General features: G+C 45.7%; 1 protein-coding gene across 4 annotated transcripts in view; it reads right to left on the bottom strand.

Annotated features, from left to right (window-relative positions):
* MECOM (MDS1 and EVI1 complex locus) overlaps positions 1-18,899 on the bottom strand; it is a 538,986-nt gene that overhangs the window by 28,723 nt on the left and 491,364 nt on the right. For 2 of the 4 annotated variants that reach the window (XM_040986388.1, XM_040986389.1), the window contains exons 4-8: positions 16,883-16,985; positions 13,665-13,881; positions 8,278-8,425; positions 6,230-6,383; positions 704-2,060 (exon numbers count right to left, since the gene is read on the bottom strand). In XM_040986388.1, the coding sequence (XP_040842322.1) occupies positions 704-2,060; positions 6,230-6,383; positions 8,278-8,425; positions 13,665-13,881; positions 16,883-16,985 (1,979 nt within the window). Of the gene's footprint in view, positions 1-703; positions 2,061-6,229; positions 6,387-8,277; positions 8,426-13,664; positions 13,882-16,882; positions 16,986-18,899 lie in introns of those variants that run through there. The other 2 variants (XM_040986391.1, XM_040986390.1) reach the window with 2 other exon arrangements.

The following is an 18,899-nucleotide window of genomic DNA, read 5'->3' as shown; positions in this document are numbered from 1 at the left end:
GAGAGAGAGAGAGAGGGAGAGGGAGGGAGAGAGAGGGAAAGAGAGGGAGAGAGAGAGAGAAAATTTAAAGAAATAAGCTAAATCACAGAGAGGTCAAGTGACTGTTCCAGAATATTGCCCTAGAGGTCTTATATACACAATTTCACCTAAAGAAGTTTTGGATACATAGAGGAATCTGGAGAATGAAGACATTCCATGCAGATATTTTTAGCAGGACTACTCACATGATATGCAAACTTTGTCATAAATATTACATTTACGTGGAGCTCTTAAGGGATGTGTTCAGTGAAAGAACAAGGCCAGGCACCAGCAGAGCAGGTGCTGGTGGGCTAACAGAGGAGACTCTTGCATCTGAAGGTGGGACACATGTTTGCAGGAAACTTTCCAGTCTCACTCTTCAGCCACTTGACAATTTACTTTAACTATGACTTTTCCATATTTTCCACTCCCCAAAACAGTGTTTAAAAATAAGTTTATGGTCATGGGAAATAAATTCTGTTGAGTTCTTCCAAACTCAGAGATATCCAAAGGAGCTGAATTTACGAAGAAAATAAAAAAAACAGGAGTCACCAGATCCAGCAGTGTCACCCTCTGCCTTGTAACAACAACAACAACAACAACCACCTTTTCTCGAGGGATGGAACTTTGTAAAAGCTCCCTTTGGTGCCTCTGTCCACATCTCAGCATCTCCTGTGGCCCTTACCTGTAAATAGGATCCATAAAGAAAGGAGTGGGCCTCGCGTGCTGCAAGGAGCCATCTGAAGCTGATCTTGGTTCTACATTGCTTCCTCTCTTTTCCCCAAACACATGGTTTTTCCGAGGCTCAGCCACCTTTGTGCCACTGGCTCTACTCCTACTGCCCATGCTTAGGTCCAGGGGCTGGTCTTGGCCTGTGGCGGCCGCTGCAGAAGGCTTGGAGGGGACTGGCGTCTGGGGCTTGTCATCCTTTCGTTTAGTGGTGAGATCAAAAGGGGACTCTGAGCCTCCTTTCTGTAGTTTCTTTACTTCATTTGGTGATTGGGGTTCCACTTTCAAAGGTAACGATCTCAAGTCTCTATCAGGAAATGGGTACATTGATTGAGAGAATGCTGGAAAAAACGGGAGGGGAAACATGGAAGGGTAAGGTAAAGCTCCGACTTTTTTGTCTTGCAGCCCCACCAGTCCTGTTGAACCAAAGTATTTTTCAGCAATAGAAGCAATAGCCTTTATAGAATCATTCACAGCTCCTGACACCGCAGTTTGCTCCTCTAAAGATGGTGAGAAAATGGAATGATTGCTGTATTCTTTCTTATTATTTATTGAAGCCAGATTCTGAAGAGGGCTTACTTTGTCTTTGAACATTTTACCATTTTCTTTAAATTTCTCTTTATCACTTTCAATGTCACTGTCCAGCTCAGAGCCCGAGGTGGTTTCCAGGTCACTGCCACTTGGCGTGCTGACATCGTCAAGGTCACTACTCTCTGACTGGTCACTGAGTTTCTCAAGGGGTCTCTCTTCAGAGGACCTCTCGGCCTGGAGCTCCACTGGCTGACTGTCCCCTCCCGGCGGGTGCTTAGATAGTGCCTTCAAAATATCCTGTGTGGCTGGCAGTATCTGAGGATGGGTCAGGAGGGGACTTGGGCTTGTGTTTGTCTGTTCAGTACTTGACAGTCCTTTAACAGGAGAACTAGCAGGTATCAAAGGAGGCCTGTGGTACAAGCCGGAAGGAAACAGACCAGGGAAGCTAAAGGAGAATCCGGGAGCTGTTGGAAAGGTAAGACCAGCAGGATGCCTATTGGCGCCAAAATAGTCAGCAAGGCCCGGGTTGGCATGACTCATATTAACCATGGCCGTTTTATCCATAGCTGGGGTTCCAGGAAGTGAAATGCTTTGGCCAAAAAATCCACCTGCCGCAAAATGGTTCTTGCCCTCACAAAACCTCCTGTGTTTATTTAAGGAAGACGTAGTGCTGAACATTTGTCCACAGTCCTTGCACTTGATTTGGGTTCTGCAATCAGCATGCATGCGCTTATGACGACAAAGGTTGGAAAACTGAGTATAGGATTTATGGCAGACCTCACCTGTGTGCAAACAACAAAAGAGAATCTCAGGCTTGGTGGCAATCGCGTCTGGACTCAGCAAGTATCACAATTGCTTTACTCGAAATTTCAATTCAGAAGTTAGGAAGAGAGGTTAGCGGCAGCAGGCTGGATGCTGCACACACAGGAACCCCAGCTGGGTTCCGAGGCAAGGCATCCGCCTGACGGGTGTCGTGAAGCAGTGCAAATAACGCATATACATACACGCACATATATACATATATGTATATATATGCACACATATACATACACATGTTTTAGCATCCCCCCTGCATGTTTTGCGCAAATCTGTACTTTAAATCTTTACAGAAAAGTTAAAATTCCAGCATGCTCTGACTTCCCACCCCACTACGACACTAGTAGAATCTTAAAAAATGACAAGTCTCAGGAGATTTGAGGTATCAAGCACATTAGGAGCCCCTTTCAGGCTGTCAACAAGTTAAAGAATTCTCCCCTGTGGGAATCGACCAAACACAACGGTCCTTCCCTCACCCAGAAACTTCACCTTGCCCGCCGCTCCCCTTGGGGAGAACATCTCTGCTGTTATTGAGTCGGGATTATATCACACACTCATCATTCGCACTTCAAAGGCACACAACAATGCACATTGTGCATTCTGAGACTTTTTTTAACAATCATTTTCATGATGCGAGAAGGACTGACATAATTTACAATGGCTCTATTTTAGGCCGGCAAAGGAAACTAAATTGAATGTAGCCCATCCTGCATTGCTGGTTCCCATGAACTGTGATCACGTCCTCTCACTTCCCCTCACACCAGTGGCTACGCTAATCTTCCTGCATTTATGAAACCCCCCGCCCTGGGAAACATGTCCCCTGTTGTCCTGTCTGCCCCTCTTATCGCAGGGCTTGACTCCTCTGTGTCCCGGCCAGCTGTGCTAACGGGGGCAGAGCACTGGGAGCGCCCAGACCCAGCAAGGATGCAGCAATGGGTGTGGCTGTGAAAGAGCCCCCTGCACCAGGAATTTACCAATAAAACACAATGTCTTGCTCTTTATAAAGCTCAACATATTTTAAGATGAAACTTCGTAACCCTTAAGGAATCCCTCCATGGGAAATCATCCCACTCGTTTTGTAGTTCAGCAGGCTTATCGTATCTGCTTCCGAGCATCACAGTTTATTTTGTTTGACTTTGCTGCAACTGAGTTGCTATACATGTGAACTTCAGTGTTTTCAGTGAATTCAGTGTGAATTCAGTGTTTCTGTACACGTTCAACACAGGCAGAAACATCATATGCTTTGTTGGTCATTGTTGAAACAAATTTGTTTTGAGAAACTGAGTGGAAGACAAAATAGCCCGTGTGTGGTTGCCCATGAGGACAGGCTCGACATGCAGGACGCTTAAACCCCAAGTCGAAGCAACAATGGACAAACAGCACACCGAGGGGATCTTACAGACTTTCACCAAGACAACATCGCCCAGGACGCGCATCCAAACAGGAAGTACCAGCTGATTTCATATCATTTCTTTTATTGCTAAAGGTTAAACTGTGTATTTATTTACGTTAACGTGCTTGCTGATACAAAAGGAATACTTCGAAGGACGATTCTTAACACATCAGATTTCAACATGCGTTTTTAAGGAAAGAGATGATGTTATTTCTTCTTAAATCATTCTATTAGAATATATCAGTTTATACATATATGATAATCAGGCATACTACTTAAATTCTTTGATATGCTAGTTGAAATCACACGATGCAGAATAGAAACCATAGTTATTCACTGGACACACTGTACTAATTCTTCTACAAATTATCGCCCCCAAAGTGCATCATGTTCTTATTATAAAAGTGCACCGATTGAGAGCAGCATCTCTTCCGGGGTCCCTAGAACCCCCAGATCCAGGGCATCTCTTCATGGCTTTCAGAAGGGCTGCGTGTGGGCCAGGCACTGCCGCGCTCGCCTCTCTTGGGGTCAACTGGCTTTAAGAAAACCAAGAGCCCCTCTGCAGTGCAGAACCAGCTGCCGAATTTGACTTTCCTCGTGCGTCCTCTGTTACACGGATGAGTGGCTTCTGTGTCTCGTCTCCAGAACCCAGAATCTGGGTGTTTCCTTGGGCAGGGCACTTGAAGGCCTGCCCGGTCCACCACAAACCACCTGGCCTCAAGGTAAACTGGCTCAACTGCTCCTCAGATCTATAGTCTATCGCAATGTTCTCTGTAATAAGGAATTAGCCAGCAGTTAATGTTGCATTTTTCTGCTTATTAAATAAATTAAGAGGTATTTTGAATATATTCAGTCTATTAGACCATGTGGTTTCTATTTGCAGGGCTGAAGGTTTGTGCAAAGGCAGTGAGTAATTACCTTAGCACTGGTGACTCTGGGCTCGGGCTGGGGGCACACTGTAATAAGAGACAGTTGCCATAAACACACCAGTGGGGGCAGAGCGTGGTGTGTGGCCTTCTGGTGAGAAACAGATACCAGCTCTCGGTGCCCCTCCTCCACTGCAGGCTCCACACCAACTCCTGAGCCTTAAACCCTTTTGTTCTGAAATTACACGGCTATTATTCATAATTCCTCCACGGGTCTCTGTCAGGTTTGATAGTTGAAGAATGCCATCTGCTATTTCAATGTACCAATAATTACTGAAAATACATTCATGGGAAATATGTGATGCGATCTGATTGGAAAGGGACCCCTATGGCGCTGTGAGGCGAAACAACGGACTTTAACACAATTAACATTCCAGACCCCAGAAGTTTAGATGACAGGGTCTATGTTTTCTGACATGTATTTTAAACAAAACAGAAAGCATTAAATGGGCAGCCAGCATTCCTTGTGATCAATTCCACTGCTCTTCTCACCAAAACATAATAAAACTTACTAAAATTCATTTCTGAGAAATCGGAACAGACCGCACTCTGCCCAGGACGCTCTGAGGCGCATGTGCTCAGGGCATCGCCAGGTGGGTCGGGAATCCCTTTTTCAGACAAGAACTCTGCAGTTCCTATTGTATTCTCTGCTCCCTGGGGCTTCCAAGCCAGCTTTCCCAAGGGAGGTCAGAGCACCTTCTATCATCCAGCGTCCAGAGAATGCGAGCGAGAGTCAGCAGGACTCTAGGCTGAAGAAAGGAAGAGCCCCCTCTGCTGCTTGGAAGCACACAGGAAAGCCATGCCAGGGCCCAAAGCAGAGACCTCGGCTCGGCATGGCCTGTTGGCCGCCAGGTCCTGCAGTAGTGTCTCATTTACCTCTCCGCCAAACCATCAGGGATTGTCAGGAAAAACAGAACTGTCTCAAGGGGCTCCCAAGTCATAGTTTTGGCCAAGGGCCGAACAGGCTTCGCCCAGTATGTCGAGATGCAAAATCAGTCTGGAGGGTTGCAGCACAACAAGTGAGTCTCTGTATTTTATATGTCAGAAGCAGCCCCGTGCTGCCCAGGTGCACGGGGAGCAGCCGGTGTTGAAGGCAGCACTCGGGCAGCACACAGAGCCCGGTTTGGATGGGAGGAGGCAAAGCAAATGAAGACCGAGTTGGACTTTATATTTGAAGCATGTGACTAAAACGCTCTGTTCTAAGCAGGTGGTCAGGCGGCATGCCGCCGAAAGCACACTGCCCGTGAGCGTGTTAGTGAGTGAAGGGGCAGCGTGCCCACCATCAAAGGGAAGACGTTCCGCTTTCCAAGTAACACAACTGCGGAGCTGCAGCCTGTGCCCAGAGACAACGGGCACGTGAAAGAACATTTTGTGTGCCCTCTCTCCACACACGCACACACACACACCAGGTCAGAAGCACACTGCCCAGGTGGGGTTCTTCCAGCTCTTTCTGCTCCGGAACTGTTTTTAATCACGTCATCGTGCTTATCACCTCATCTTGCTATTTGCTGGTTACAGTGAGACAAACTTGGCTGCCTCGATGAAAGGCCACAACCTGGGGAGGCTTCCCTTTCATCACTCATACCCTCCCTATTATTGATTTCATCTGAAGCAAAACAACCTGGCGATCATAAGCAAAAGTGCCATGAATTTGAGTATCAAAGATCTTCTTTTTGTTTCATCATAAAAAATGGCCCTACCGAACGGGCCCTAAATAGCTCAGACCACGACTGCCCTACTGGCCACGTGTGGCTGCTCTGCTGACCCCAGCAGACAGGGAAGAGACGCAGGGAGGAGGCGGAGTGTAAGGACTTACAGATGAACGGCTTCACACTGCTGTGGATGTGCTTGTGCTGTTTGAGGCCTGACGACGTGGCAAAGGTTTTGCCACACTCCGGGCACGCGTGGGCCCGGGCACCGACATGCTGAGAGCGAATGTGCCGCTGCAGGTTGCTAGGGTCCGTGAAAACCTGCTAGGAAATGAGTACTGATTAATCAGGAAACTTCACTCCAGACCCAGGAAGGAGGCCAGAGGCGATGCAGAAGGAATCCTGTCCATTTGCTTGTTTCCCCAAAAAATCAAGCGGGAGTCCTCTCTCCAAAGGGTGCTCCTCTCTAGGTTAGAACTGTCCGTGACTTGCTTCTACGGCCTTAGCATGGCGTTTCCACTAGCTTTGGGTGAACAAGACCATGAATGGCGTATTGGGCCATGTTCAAGGCCTCTTTGATTCCACTTAAGAATCACCACAGAGGAATCATAAAACTCAGATGTGATATGATTAAACTGGGATGATTTTTCACCTTTTAAAAAAAGGCATATTAGAAAAATTAATGGGGGCCAGCGTGACGGCACAGTTGGCTAATTCTCCACCTTCAGGTGTTGGCATTCTATATGGGCACCAGTTCTTTTCCTGGCTGCTCCACTTTCCATCTGTCTCTGTGTTTATAGCCTGGGAAAGCAACAGAGAATGACCCAAAGCCTTGGGACCCAGTATCTGAGTGGGACCTAGAAGAAGCTCCTGGCTCCTCTCTTCACACTGGCTCAGCTCCAGCCACTGCAGCTGTTTAACCGTGAATCAGTCAATGGAAGATCTTTCTCTCTGTCTCTCCTTCTCTCTGTAAATCCACTTTTCCAATAAAAATCTATGCTTTTTTTAAAAAAGGTGATGGAGATTTTGACTAAAATATTCCAAAGGTATCTGAAGAGTTTCCCTAATTATGAGAAAGTAGTCAGAATGCTAAAATCATTCCTTTGGACATTGTGCTTAAGAGAATGGCAGAGCGGGGCACAGAAGAGAAGGGGGAGGGGAGAGGAGGGGAGGAGAGGAGAGGAGAGGAGAGGGGAGGAGGGGAGGGGAGAGGAGAGGAGAGGAGAGGAGAGGAGAGGGGAGGGGAGAGGAGGGAGGGGAGAGGAGAGGAGGGGAGGGGAGGGGAGAGGAGGGGAGGGGGGGGAAGGGGAAGGGAGAGGAGGGGAGAGGAGGGGAAGGGAGGGGAGAAGAGGGGAGGGGAAGAGGGGAGAGGAGAGGGAAGGAGAGGAGAGGAGAGGAGGGGAGGGGGAAGAAGGGAGGGGAGAAGAGGAGGGGAGGGGAGCGGAGGGAAGGGGAGGAGAGGAAAGACGAGAGCCAACCAACATATCCAAGAGTGAAATATCCTGATAGCTGATGTCCAACATTACGATTTCCACAGGCCTAGGAAAAGTCATTCAGATGCTACCAAAAAGTTTTTTTGACAATAGATGGTGACTTTAATCGTAAGAGCACATCTTGGAATTTTTTAATCAAGGATGTGAATTACCGTTGCCATAGTTCATGTTTCTGGTCCAAGGGGAGTTCGTTTCACTCTTAATTTATTCAGCACTGGCCACTAAGACTGAGGCGCTAAACTTTTTAATTAGAGCCATGTCACAATTTATGGTTAGGACTTAGGTGGAAAAATCTGCAAATGTTGGAGTCTCCCATTCTTTCTCAATAGGCATTCAAAAATTTTATGTGGCTTTCTCACATGCTGCTACTAAAAGAAATCAGTAATGTGCATTGGATAAAAGTTTCATTCCCCATAAGGCTATAAAACAACCCCACACTGGCAAGTCAGTAGCGGAACCAGGAATTTACCAAGGCTGTCTGACACCTAGTTCTGGAACTCACCATTAAGCCTAACTTCCTCCCTTACAAAAATAAAAGGATACCCACTAAGTGTTTTTATACACTCGACTAATGCCTTTTAGCATACAACACTCAGCCCACTTTTCTCAAGATATTTATAGTTTCCCCTCTCAAGGCTTGTTTTTACATATCGTAACAAGTGATGGATTAAGAGCGAGCAAGATGACAGAGCGAGGCCAAGCAGCCTGCAAATTCACGGTACCTTGGCACAGTTTTCACATTCATAGTGCTTCCCACTGTCATGGGACATCTGGTGGCGAATCAGATTGGACTTCCAGTTGAACGCCTTGGGGCACTGGTCACACTTGTATTCCCTCTCTTCCGAATGGGACAGCATGTGTTTCTCCAGGCTGTTAAGAAACAACTGGCTTTAATGAGGCACTGTAACAAAGGACAGCTTCATTGACAAGCATCATTGTATGACTATGTCAGCAATTGAAGAAACAAGTTAGTGTGAGAAGGTGAGAGGCAGCAGCTCGTTACAGACACAAGTCCAGCTTTTGTTTCCTCAACTGTGTCTCTCACCGATGTGGAGAGGCAGCCCTGTTGCTGGCAAATCCATGTGGAACAGCGAGCAGCATTATCTCCCAATTTAGGAACACCATGAACTACATGCAGTTTGTCCAGTTTTAGATTCACTACATCCTTCTAAAAGCAGCACATCTTGATAACACCCACTTAACTCAAATGCCCAAACAGGAAATATTAAGCAAATGCTTGAGAATATGCAAGTAGGTATTCTGTTTAACGTGCAGAACCTCTAGGGTCTAGAGTTTGATTCCGTATTTGCCACTCCTGGGAAAGGGGCTATGAGCTAACCATTCACCAAGGAATTTCCCAATTTACCTCTGGGCTGGATGGGTGGATGGACAGACACAGGCACAGTGTGTGTGTGTGTGTGGAAACACATATCTAGCTAGGTGGGTAGATAGACAGAATGCACAAAGACAGTGTAGGATATTTTAAGTATATGCATTATGAAAGCACCAGAAATGAGGCTAAGAACTTTCTCAAAAAGATAGTCCCAATGCTTAGAACATGTTTTCCTTATCAAGTTTTCCCTCTTTTCTCAAATCCAAATGACTATAATGAAAATTTATAACATAGTGAATGCTTTGTCAAGTGATATCAGCAACAATTATGCTGACTGAATAGACATATGTAAAATACAGCAGGACACTACGCTTGCCAGTACATAAGGATGTTTTTCCAACTAAGGTAACCAATATTCCTTCTTAGAGAAATAGCCTATTTAAAATCTAATGGGTGAAACATCTAAGGTAAATTTTGAACATCTTGTCATTAAAAAAAGTGATATAAAAAATTAGGGTGCCACCTTGAAGAGACCCATTGACCAAAAGGGACAAGTAACATCCCTTTGAAGACATTATAAAGATATTATTATAAAGATATTCAAAGCACACAGACAGAACGTCAGTGCTCACCCTCAGAGGATACACGCTGGGAAGCCAAATCATTATTCTAAAAACTGGTAAATAAAGGAAAAAAAGCAATGCATATATTTTACTTTTTCAATATTTGCTGTAACGAAACGACAAGAAGTGACAGTTTCCCTGCACAGAATTCATATATGTAAATAAATAACGAAAGGAAGGCAGGACTAGAATATTCTCAGTTTGCAGCCCTTCCTTGAAGAATTAAAGACCGGATTAGTCCACCAAGAGCCTCAAAATGGAAATAAACAACGTCATCAGCAAAACGTTCTTGAGAAGAAGTGAAACCAAAGTCATAACGAGGCTTGTGGTATAACAATGAGCTTACAAGAAACAGCAAGAATGCAGGCGTTAAATAGCAGCAAGGGAATATCAACAGAATCCAGACTAGAGGGAGTGCTGGGGGGAGATGACTCAGGCTCGTCTGGGCTTTTTCTAATATATTGCAATGAGAGAGAGACAGAGACACACAGAGAAAGAGACAGGAAGACAGAGACATGGAGAGACAGAGACACAGAGAGAGACAGGAAGACAGAGAGAGAGAGAGACAGGAAGACAGAGACAGAGAGAGACAGGAAGACAGAGAGGGACAGAGACAGAGAGACAGAGACACAGACAGGAAGACAGAGACAGAGAGGGACAGAGACAGAGAGAGAGAGACAGAGAGAGACAGAGACACAGAGAGACAGACAGGAAGACAGAGTCAGAGACACAGAGAGAGACAGAGAAGGTCAGAGACAGAGACACGGAGAGACAGAGAGAGACAGGAAGACAGAGAGGGACAGAGACAGAGAGACAGAGACACAGAGAGACAGAGACACAGACAGGAAGACAGAGACAGAGAGGGACAGAGACAGAGAGAGAGAGACAGAGACACAGAGAGACAGACAGGAAGACAGAGACAGAGACACAGACAGAGACAGAGAGAGACAGGAAGACAGAGACAGAAGGAGCCATAGAAGGACAGAGAGAGACTGCCAGAGGAAATCTGAGAAGAAACACCAGGGGCTTCTCCTGCTCTGTGTGGCCCATATATGGATCTTAATTCAAACCAAAACTCTGAGATAGATGGGGAAACTTGAACTTTGCCTGAATATTTGATAATGTGTGGGAATTATGATTTTTTAAAGTGAGGCACTGACCTTTTGCTTTAAAAGTCCTTATTTTCTACAGACACATACTGAACCATTTATAAACAAAATGATATAATGTCCAGAATTTGGCTCAAATAATCCAAAACAGGTACAGCTGAGCCAACACTGACCTTGTGTGATAATTACTGATGCTATACATATGGATTTTAAAAAACACTATCTAGTATGTTGGAACTTTTTCATGACAAAAAGCTATCTCTTAAAAAACTACTAAACCTGTAACTTGTGGGTTTTTCTTATGCTTCATTTATCTGTAAGATAAAGACTATACATTTGAGAATCAATTTAGACCCTGTGTGCCTAGAATAGATTACCCTGTAGGAGCATGGGCAAGAAAATGAAGTACCTATTTTGTGGCAAACAAGAATGCCTTTCCCCCCACTTTTTTCTCTAACTCAGCTTTCTCCTACAACTCTATTCATTATTGTCACATCCACTTGCTTTCCAGCCCGTGAGTCAGTCGAGGTGGAAGCACTGTTCTGTTGGAGCGCAAGAGGTGCCAGGAAGGCACAGGTGTGAGCTCCTACGAGAGGCCGTGTCCTTATCGACAACGTGTAATCCTGTGCTGGTTACAGAAGCTGCAATGTTAACATGAGTTAAGGGAGAGCTCAGCCGCTGCAGTTCACCCTGAGTCAGGGACATCCTCCCCAGTCAAAGCCCAGGCTCATTCGCACTGTGGGACCACCCAGGAAAGAACAACTTTGATGTTCTAGACTCCCACATGCTGTCCGTCCAATCACAAGCCAGATCACAGCGACAGATCACCCTCTGGCCAGCCCGTTCCCTCTCTAACGCCCGAGGGCAGCTGTTAGCTTCAGAGTGCAAGAAGTGGGAAAAATAAAGTGAGGGAAACTGCCCTTTCTTTGGTTCTCCCAGTCTATCAGAAAATCTATAGTGTTCCGCGGCATGAGAACTGTCGCTGAATCAGTGCAAACAGGAAAAGGAAAGTTGTTCTCACACAGGTGTACTACTTTCATAAACATGGCACGATTCAATCGGTCGTGAGCGACCCTGCCTCACTCTCCAGGCTCACCCTGATCCCTGAGCTCTGCTCGGCACCTACGCTTCCTTCCATCGTTTGCACGGATCAGTCTTTATTTTTAACATTTTTTCTTCAACATTTTTCCAATAACAGAATATGTCATGTCTAGGGATGATTTTCATTCACTACACATGGAAATTCTCAGGGACTAGATGTCCAACATGTGGCCAGAGCATCTAGTTCAGAGCCAGAAAGCCCCGAGGACTGGCTCTGACATGGAGAGAGATGCTCTTCTGGCTCGCTGGGCCACCACGCGAGCTTTGAGAGCTCAGCCCGGGCCAATCAGCTTTCCTCGCTGTGCTCCACGGACGCCTCGGCTAAATCAACTACAACACGACGGCCGCTGGACGTGAGCTTCCAGCAAGGCCGATTTAGCTTTCTCCACCCAAGATGTGTCACTTGACAACAGCAGGAGGAAGTCCGAGTTACACGTGAGTGTTTATTCTGTCAATATTTGCTTTATAATGCTGTCCATTATTTCTGATAGTATAATTAAAGGAAATATACTTAATTTCTAATGCTAGGGATATCACTTTACAGTGTAAATACTTTTCTGACTCTCGGTATGTATTAGTTTCATTTTGCTCATTAATCTGGGCGTGATAATATTGAGGGACATGATACTTTTTTAGGGAGTTTCACACATTACCAAACACATATAGAACACTTATTCTGTTTGTAAATTTGTGGTAGGGCCCAGCGATGAGTGTGAAGAGTGCTGGGAAATTCCTCTTACTCTCCGAAATGTTTTCTAACAGCTAACGTGAACCTGAATTTTCAAAGCCAGCAAGAGACCAATTCCTTCAGCTCAGTCTCCTCCACAAGGGGTTACAGTAAGACCTACCAGTTACTTACACCTTGAGGTGACGGACCATGCTGTGAAATCCTGTCTTAAAGAGACCTGCCTGGAGGAAGCTGGGCTGTCAGGGGAGGTGGGAAGCAGAGGGAGAAGGGGGACGTGGACTGGGTGGAGCTGCAGAGACAAACTCTGAGTAATTCCTATTCTTAAGACCTGTTGCTATACTACCATTTCCAGTGAAAGCCAATGTTATATTCACTTGAAATGCTGATTTCAGTTTCTGAGGATCATTTTGAGATTTAAAATCAAAGTAGTGATACCATTATCGAAACGGTTTTTAGACCAAGCAAACAAACAAACAAAAAAACCATTTTCACTAGTTACATCTTTCTCTGCTTTTAAAGACATTTTTAACCCATTACCACTAACATAATTTTCCAAGAAGGCTATAGAGCTCTTTCTTATAAAGAAAAATTCGAAATGCTTCTGAATTAGAATTAAACGACTATTAAAAGTTAATATATAACTTAGATATAGCAAGGACATAAAAACTGATCTATGTAGATGATCACATCAATTTTTCCCCTTTCAATAAGTTTAACACTTTAGCAACTAAAATCATGGGTCTCTTAGTCTTTTATAGGTGTGCAATTTAAATAATTGAAATTCAATTCACGAACTACACTGCTCAATCAGAACTATCTAGTGGAGCTGTACCTTTTGTACAGTGATGGGGATGGTGCTTGGGACACCTGCGTGTCAAGGATCTGGGCTTCTTTTAGACGTTTTCTACGCGTTGCTTTACTGTTCGGGGCATGCAAACACTAATTCCATCATCCCTCTTCAACACTGCCCATGAGTCTCAAAGCTATGATTTATGTCAGGATAAGCTTTCAGTTCCCAATAACACTATCTACATAACAGTACGTTGCCTTCTCTCACATCAGATTTCACAGTAAACACCTCACAGGTGAGAATTTCCAGGGGGAGGCAGAAAGCTTGCCAGACACGTCAGGAGGAATATTTGTCCAGCTCCTCACAGTTTCAGATTTCCCAGCTGTATCCATTTCCAACATTCAGCACATCGTTTATGGGCAGAGTAAACACACAAACGCGGTGGCACAACATGCCATCTCTAACCTTTGCAAATCAGGAAAAACTTGGTCACATTCCTTACACTCCTGGATGGCATGTATCTCTCGGAGGTCATTGTCACTTTCAAGCTTTTGTTGGAAGTCCTCTTCCACCATGGAGAACGCAGAGTGAGGTGTGCTGCATGGGAATTTTTGGTGATCTGCTAGTTCAGCCTTGGATTCAAAGAGCTGATCGCAGTCCTCACAACGATACTGCCGCTCCTCTGTGAAAACAATCCTGGGGTTACTAGAGTCAGCGGGGGGTCAGGCAGTGCCACCACAAACTAGACTTTCCTGTTGAATGATGAAGGACATACCAGACATGATTGTATTGGCATTTATTCCATGTTAATTTCAATATGGACCGAAAAGAACATAGGTAAAGGATGCAGGCTAGAGTCAGGACAATCATGTCAGCAATTATTGTGGCTGTAGCACAATTTTCCTGATCACATTAAACCTTCTTACTAAACTTCTACAGGTTCAGAGGACACAAAAAGGAACAGCTGCAATTTACATCATCTAGCTAATACACGATGATTGGTGTCCCTTGATATTTAAATCTGAGGAATTGTAAACCCTATTTCCATTCTAATATTCAGATGGGGCTGCTGAGGCTCAGAGAAGCTAGCAGACTGGGCATACAGTATGGAGCTGAGTGACTGGGTCAGGTCTGGAAGCCATGTCTCCTCACTACCTTGCCTTCCCTGGGTACTTGTCCCTGTGACACGGTACCTGCAGTGCTCATGGGACAGGGTCTGCTCTGAGCCACACTTATTCTGGTTTATAGCAGCAACCTTCTGTCTGCTCTAACAGGACACAAGGACACAGGATGGTGTTAGGCCCCTTCTAGGTTAATTTTTTTATCACTACAAGGTCAGCACTAGCTGGCACAGCTTCGTGAAATGGCAAACATATTGTGATTTGCACTTTAAATCAATAAGATAAATAAATGCAGTTGTGGTGACAAAAGATAACAAGGTTATAAAACATCAGATGTGGTTAGGTGGTGCTGGCTCTATTCTTTCCATTTCAATAGCTTTTAGCATACTTATGAGGCCACATTGTGCACGGGTCACAAAGATACACTCAGAGAAGTCTTGAAACCAGCTCAGGATGCTGCAAAACTCCTCAAGGAAAGAGTATGACACAGCAGCTCATTTCACAGACTAGACAAGGAACCTGCTGCTTTTCAGTTGTTCAGTGACTAAACTGTTTGGAAATAGCGTAGTGACCTACCACGTGCTGGACACTTTGCTAAAGAACGAACAACACAAAAGTCAAGAGGATACACATGGGAACAAAGGCACGGTGATATGGTTTATGACCCACGCGTGCTTATGGCCTCAAGGAGTCCAGGCGAGCCTGCCTAAGCCAGCTAATCCAGAGGACAAGGGTTCAGAAAGACTTTGAAAGGCATGAAAATCATTCAGGGGACGTGGGATGAGGGGAAGCGGGAATCTTAGGCTGCAGGAAGAGCAAGAAGATGGAGCATTTGTAGCGTGGTGGAGCTCAAGTGGCGTGTGATAGGTTTATAGGGTGCATGCAGGGGAGGGGTAGGCAAAGAAGGCAGAGAGTGGCAAATCACTGGGACTTGGGACAGAAAGCGCTAGGAGTCAGGAAAGCAGGGACACAGGCGACTCCCCTCCCCCAGGGGGAGGCCACGGGGACGCTGCTCTAAGGCGTGTACAGTACGGGTTTAGTTTACTAACAGATGGGCAAGAAATGAGGGTGTAGATTCAATGTCAGCTTTGTCTGCAGAAGGGCAAGGAAGACGAGAGTATTCTAAAATAAATCACTTCAGCTCCAAAGACAGGAATTCTCAATGATGTACTGGTTAAGAGAAACGCTTCCTGTAGAGTGTAACTCCATTCACATATTTAAGTCTAGTTTTAGGCCTTCAGCCAGGAATCTGAACATAAACAGAACTCCCAAGCCACATAATACATGGAAAAAGCAAAGGTATTAGACACAGCAAAGACCTCAGCCTGCCCATTCAGCTTCAGAATCTGTCATACTGAATGGACACCCTAGCTTCTAAAGTTATTTGCATGCCAGAGCTATGAAAAGGGAAAAAAGTTTTTTTCAAAGACCTGCATAGACACAACTGGTAGGGCCTGCAAAGAGGCAGAATGCACCTCAGGCAAAAAAAAAAGTGTGCAAGTGAAGAAAGACACTGGATGCTGGGAGCAGCCTTGGCTGGCACAAGCTGAGGCGGCAGAAGCTGAGGCTGTCCCACCTGCCATCTAGAGGAGGGAGGGCTGTGTGACCCCACCTCCCGATGGCTCTTGCAACTGCAGACACCCCAGGGGTGTGTTGAAGTCAACCTTACTGCATTAGGAGAAAGCCATATAAGGGAGGAATAAAAACATATTACATTTCCATCTCAATAATGCAAATCGACTCAAGCAGTTTTCTCAGAATCTGTCTTGAACACTCAAGACTACCAAGCCTTATTATGCCTGACTCTCCCTCCTGTTGATCCCGATGAGGACTACGGCAAGTAAAAATCCCTCCATACCATGGTGGTGAGGATTTTATTCCAGTTGCTTTTTCCAGTAATAGAGCATCAAGTGGATGAAATATCTGCCACATTTAAAAACCTCCAAGTGCAGCTTCCAGCACTAATTCAAATGTGGCAAGGCTTCTCACCAAAGTCGAAGTGAAATTTCAGTTTAAAAATTCAGAATTCCAGGGCAGGTATGTGGCCTAGTGCTGGAGGGGGCAGGGCCGGGGAGGGGCACCTGCTCCATCCAGGTCCTAGGTTCTAGCTCCCGCGCATCCTGAGCTGACAGCTCAGGTATTGAGTTGCTGTCACCCACATGGAAGACCCAAGCTTGCAGCCCAGGCTCCCAGCTGCAGGCTTGCCCAGCCCCAGGCTTGCCCAGCCCCTGCCCTTCTGGGCATCTGTGCAAGAAATCAGGGATGGGAGCGTGTGCTCAGTCTCTCTGTCTCTCCTTCTCGCGTTCTCTCTCTCCTCCCTACTCCCCTCTCAAGAAATGTTCTTAAATTTCAAATACTCCAATCTCCTTTGACCTCCTCTTCAGAGCAGGAATCTCTGTTTGCTTTGAATTCATCACAGTAGCAGCCAGATGTGAAACTAAGAAAATAGCCAACCTAAGAGACCCAGTTTGTGAAGACCGACATTGAAGCATCAAGCCACTCCCAGGGTGGCGGCCCCTGCAGAGCCTCTGTCCCAGAGCGTGGCCCCAGGCGGGGACTCACCATGGATGTCCGGGGCCATGGCCTCATGGGAGTAGTCTTCACTCTTCATGAACAGCAGCAGCTCCTCTCCGGGCGCAATCTCTACCACCGCTCTGTAGAAGATCTTCCGGTGCCGGGGGACGAGGAGAGCAAGAAGTGAGGACCAGCACAGACAGTGTGGACACTACAGCTGGACATTTTCTTACACCATAACAAACATACTCCTTCTTACTTTTCTGTTTCAGACAGCTTGACCTCCTGCTTTACACACTGGCAAAGATTCCCTCAGTGACTCCCAAGCCAGTTCACAAGCCTTTTCCAAATCCTACATCAGAGTCAGACTCTCTTAATGCCGGCCTTGCTGGCTCCCACACACCCTGTGTGACTGAGCACAGAAGTGTCTGAGGTCCTCAGAGCACCCCGCACGCCTCACACACACAGCACTGAGTTCTGTCCTGGACTGTCCATCAGGTGCCTCGCCAGCTGCACAGTCTCCTTTCCTGGAGCAGATTCTCCCAGGAGCGCTTTCCTAACAAGACGAACCAAAGGTAAGAAGTTGCAAGGATGTGGCATAAGCACTCAGCAAGGCTAAGAAGGAACCAAAAGGCAGCAGAGAAGAGTTTTAAAAAGTGCAATTCTTCTCTCAGTCATCAGAAGGAACCCCCGCACCCAGGGCCTGCCCTTCCAGCCCAGCCCGGACTCTGACTCCTTGAAATCGGACACTGCACCATATATTGATTCATTTATTGGCTGAGGCCATGCCTCCTCCTCTTGTTTTCTAGTGCAGTGCTAAGAAAGGGAGGGATTTCAGAACCTGTTGATGGCTACCTACGAAGCAGTGGGCGCAAGCGCAGCAAGAACTTGACCTGAAATGCCTAGAAGCTTTCTTCCACTCCCCTAGCAGCTGGGAGACCCGGGCCAGCCATTTCCCGTGCCAGTGCCCAGTGCCAAGGAGTCTTCATTTGGAAATGTCATTAAGCATGAAAACCTGCAGCATGTCTGTCTGCTCTACCCTTGAACTGTTTTCGCTGCATTCTAAGACGATTTGTGCAACAATAAATCCATGGTCACATAGATTTCGGAAGAAAACATGAACTTGCAGAATTCATTGGTCAAAACAGACACACTGAAATCTGTAACAGTGTCTGCAAAAACTCCACTGTGTTCTGAGGAGATCACTCCTTTGCCTTCTGTCTGCTTGTCCACTTCACCAACTAGAGTCCTTTTTAGCCAATCCCCTGACTAAGGATGTACGTTAACAGAATTTCACCCTCTGAGTCAAAAAGTGCCAGAGTCACACAGACACACACAACCATCACCTCTGCCACCGCCGCAGCAACCACCAAAACACGTGGCTAAAAGTCCTCCACCACTCACTGGCACACTCTGCTGACAAAAGGCAAGACTCTCCTTAGGAACTGTCACATTCCCACGTTCCCCTACATCACGCTCCTGCGGTTTCTTGCAGGGCCACTTAGCATTTCAAACTGAGCAAAGCTATGTGAACTAATGTCATTTACAATCAACAGAAATCTCAGATTTGAATTCTGTTTACCTATTTGTCTCTCAAAAAGTGGATATTAAACATAAGTGCATGCCTCTTTATTCCAGTAGGTGGCTCTAAAGGCCAATTGCTTATTTTTCTATAAAAAGACAGAGCACCAAATTATGCTAAATTAAAAAAATAATATTATTAGCTTGATGAGAGGTCTTTCCCCCTCTTCAATTGCTGTCCTGTTAAAATGAGGTTTCCATTGTATGGTAGGTAGATCACCTAGTTGAGAGAAAATGATCCCAAATCTACAATTCTGCGACTACAGCAAAACCTCAGGTTCTTTCTTATATCTGTTCATAGATAGGGAACAGGTTATTCTTAGAAAGAAAATTATTTCTTACTATAAGTTGTTTCCGTTTTGTCTTTCTTGTTTTTAGATAGTAAATTTTAAGGTTGTGTCTTACACCTAACTTTCACCTTGTCTCTTCTTTGGAAGTACAGAGAAGTACAGTTCTGTGTAAAATGTTACCAGATTTAAAGTCA

Source organism: Ochotona curzoniae, unplaced genomic scaffold (genome assembly GCF_017591425.1).
Source record: "Ochotona curzoniae isolate NIBS_2020 unplaced genomic scaffold, NIBS_Ocur_1.0 contig_4504, whole genome shotgun sequence".
Taxonomy (NCBI): Eukaryota; Metazoa; Chordata; class Mammalia; order Lagomorpha; family Ochotonidae; genus Ochotona; species Ochotona curzoniae.
This window is presented reverse-complemented; position numbering and strand designations above follow the sequence as displayed.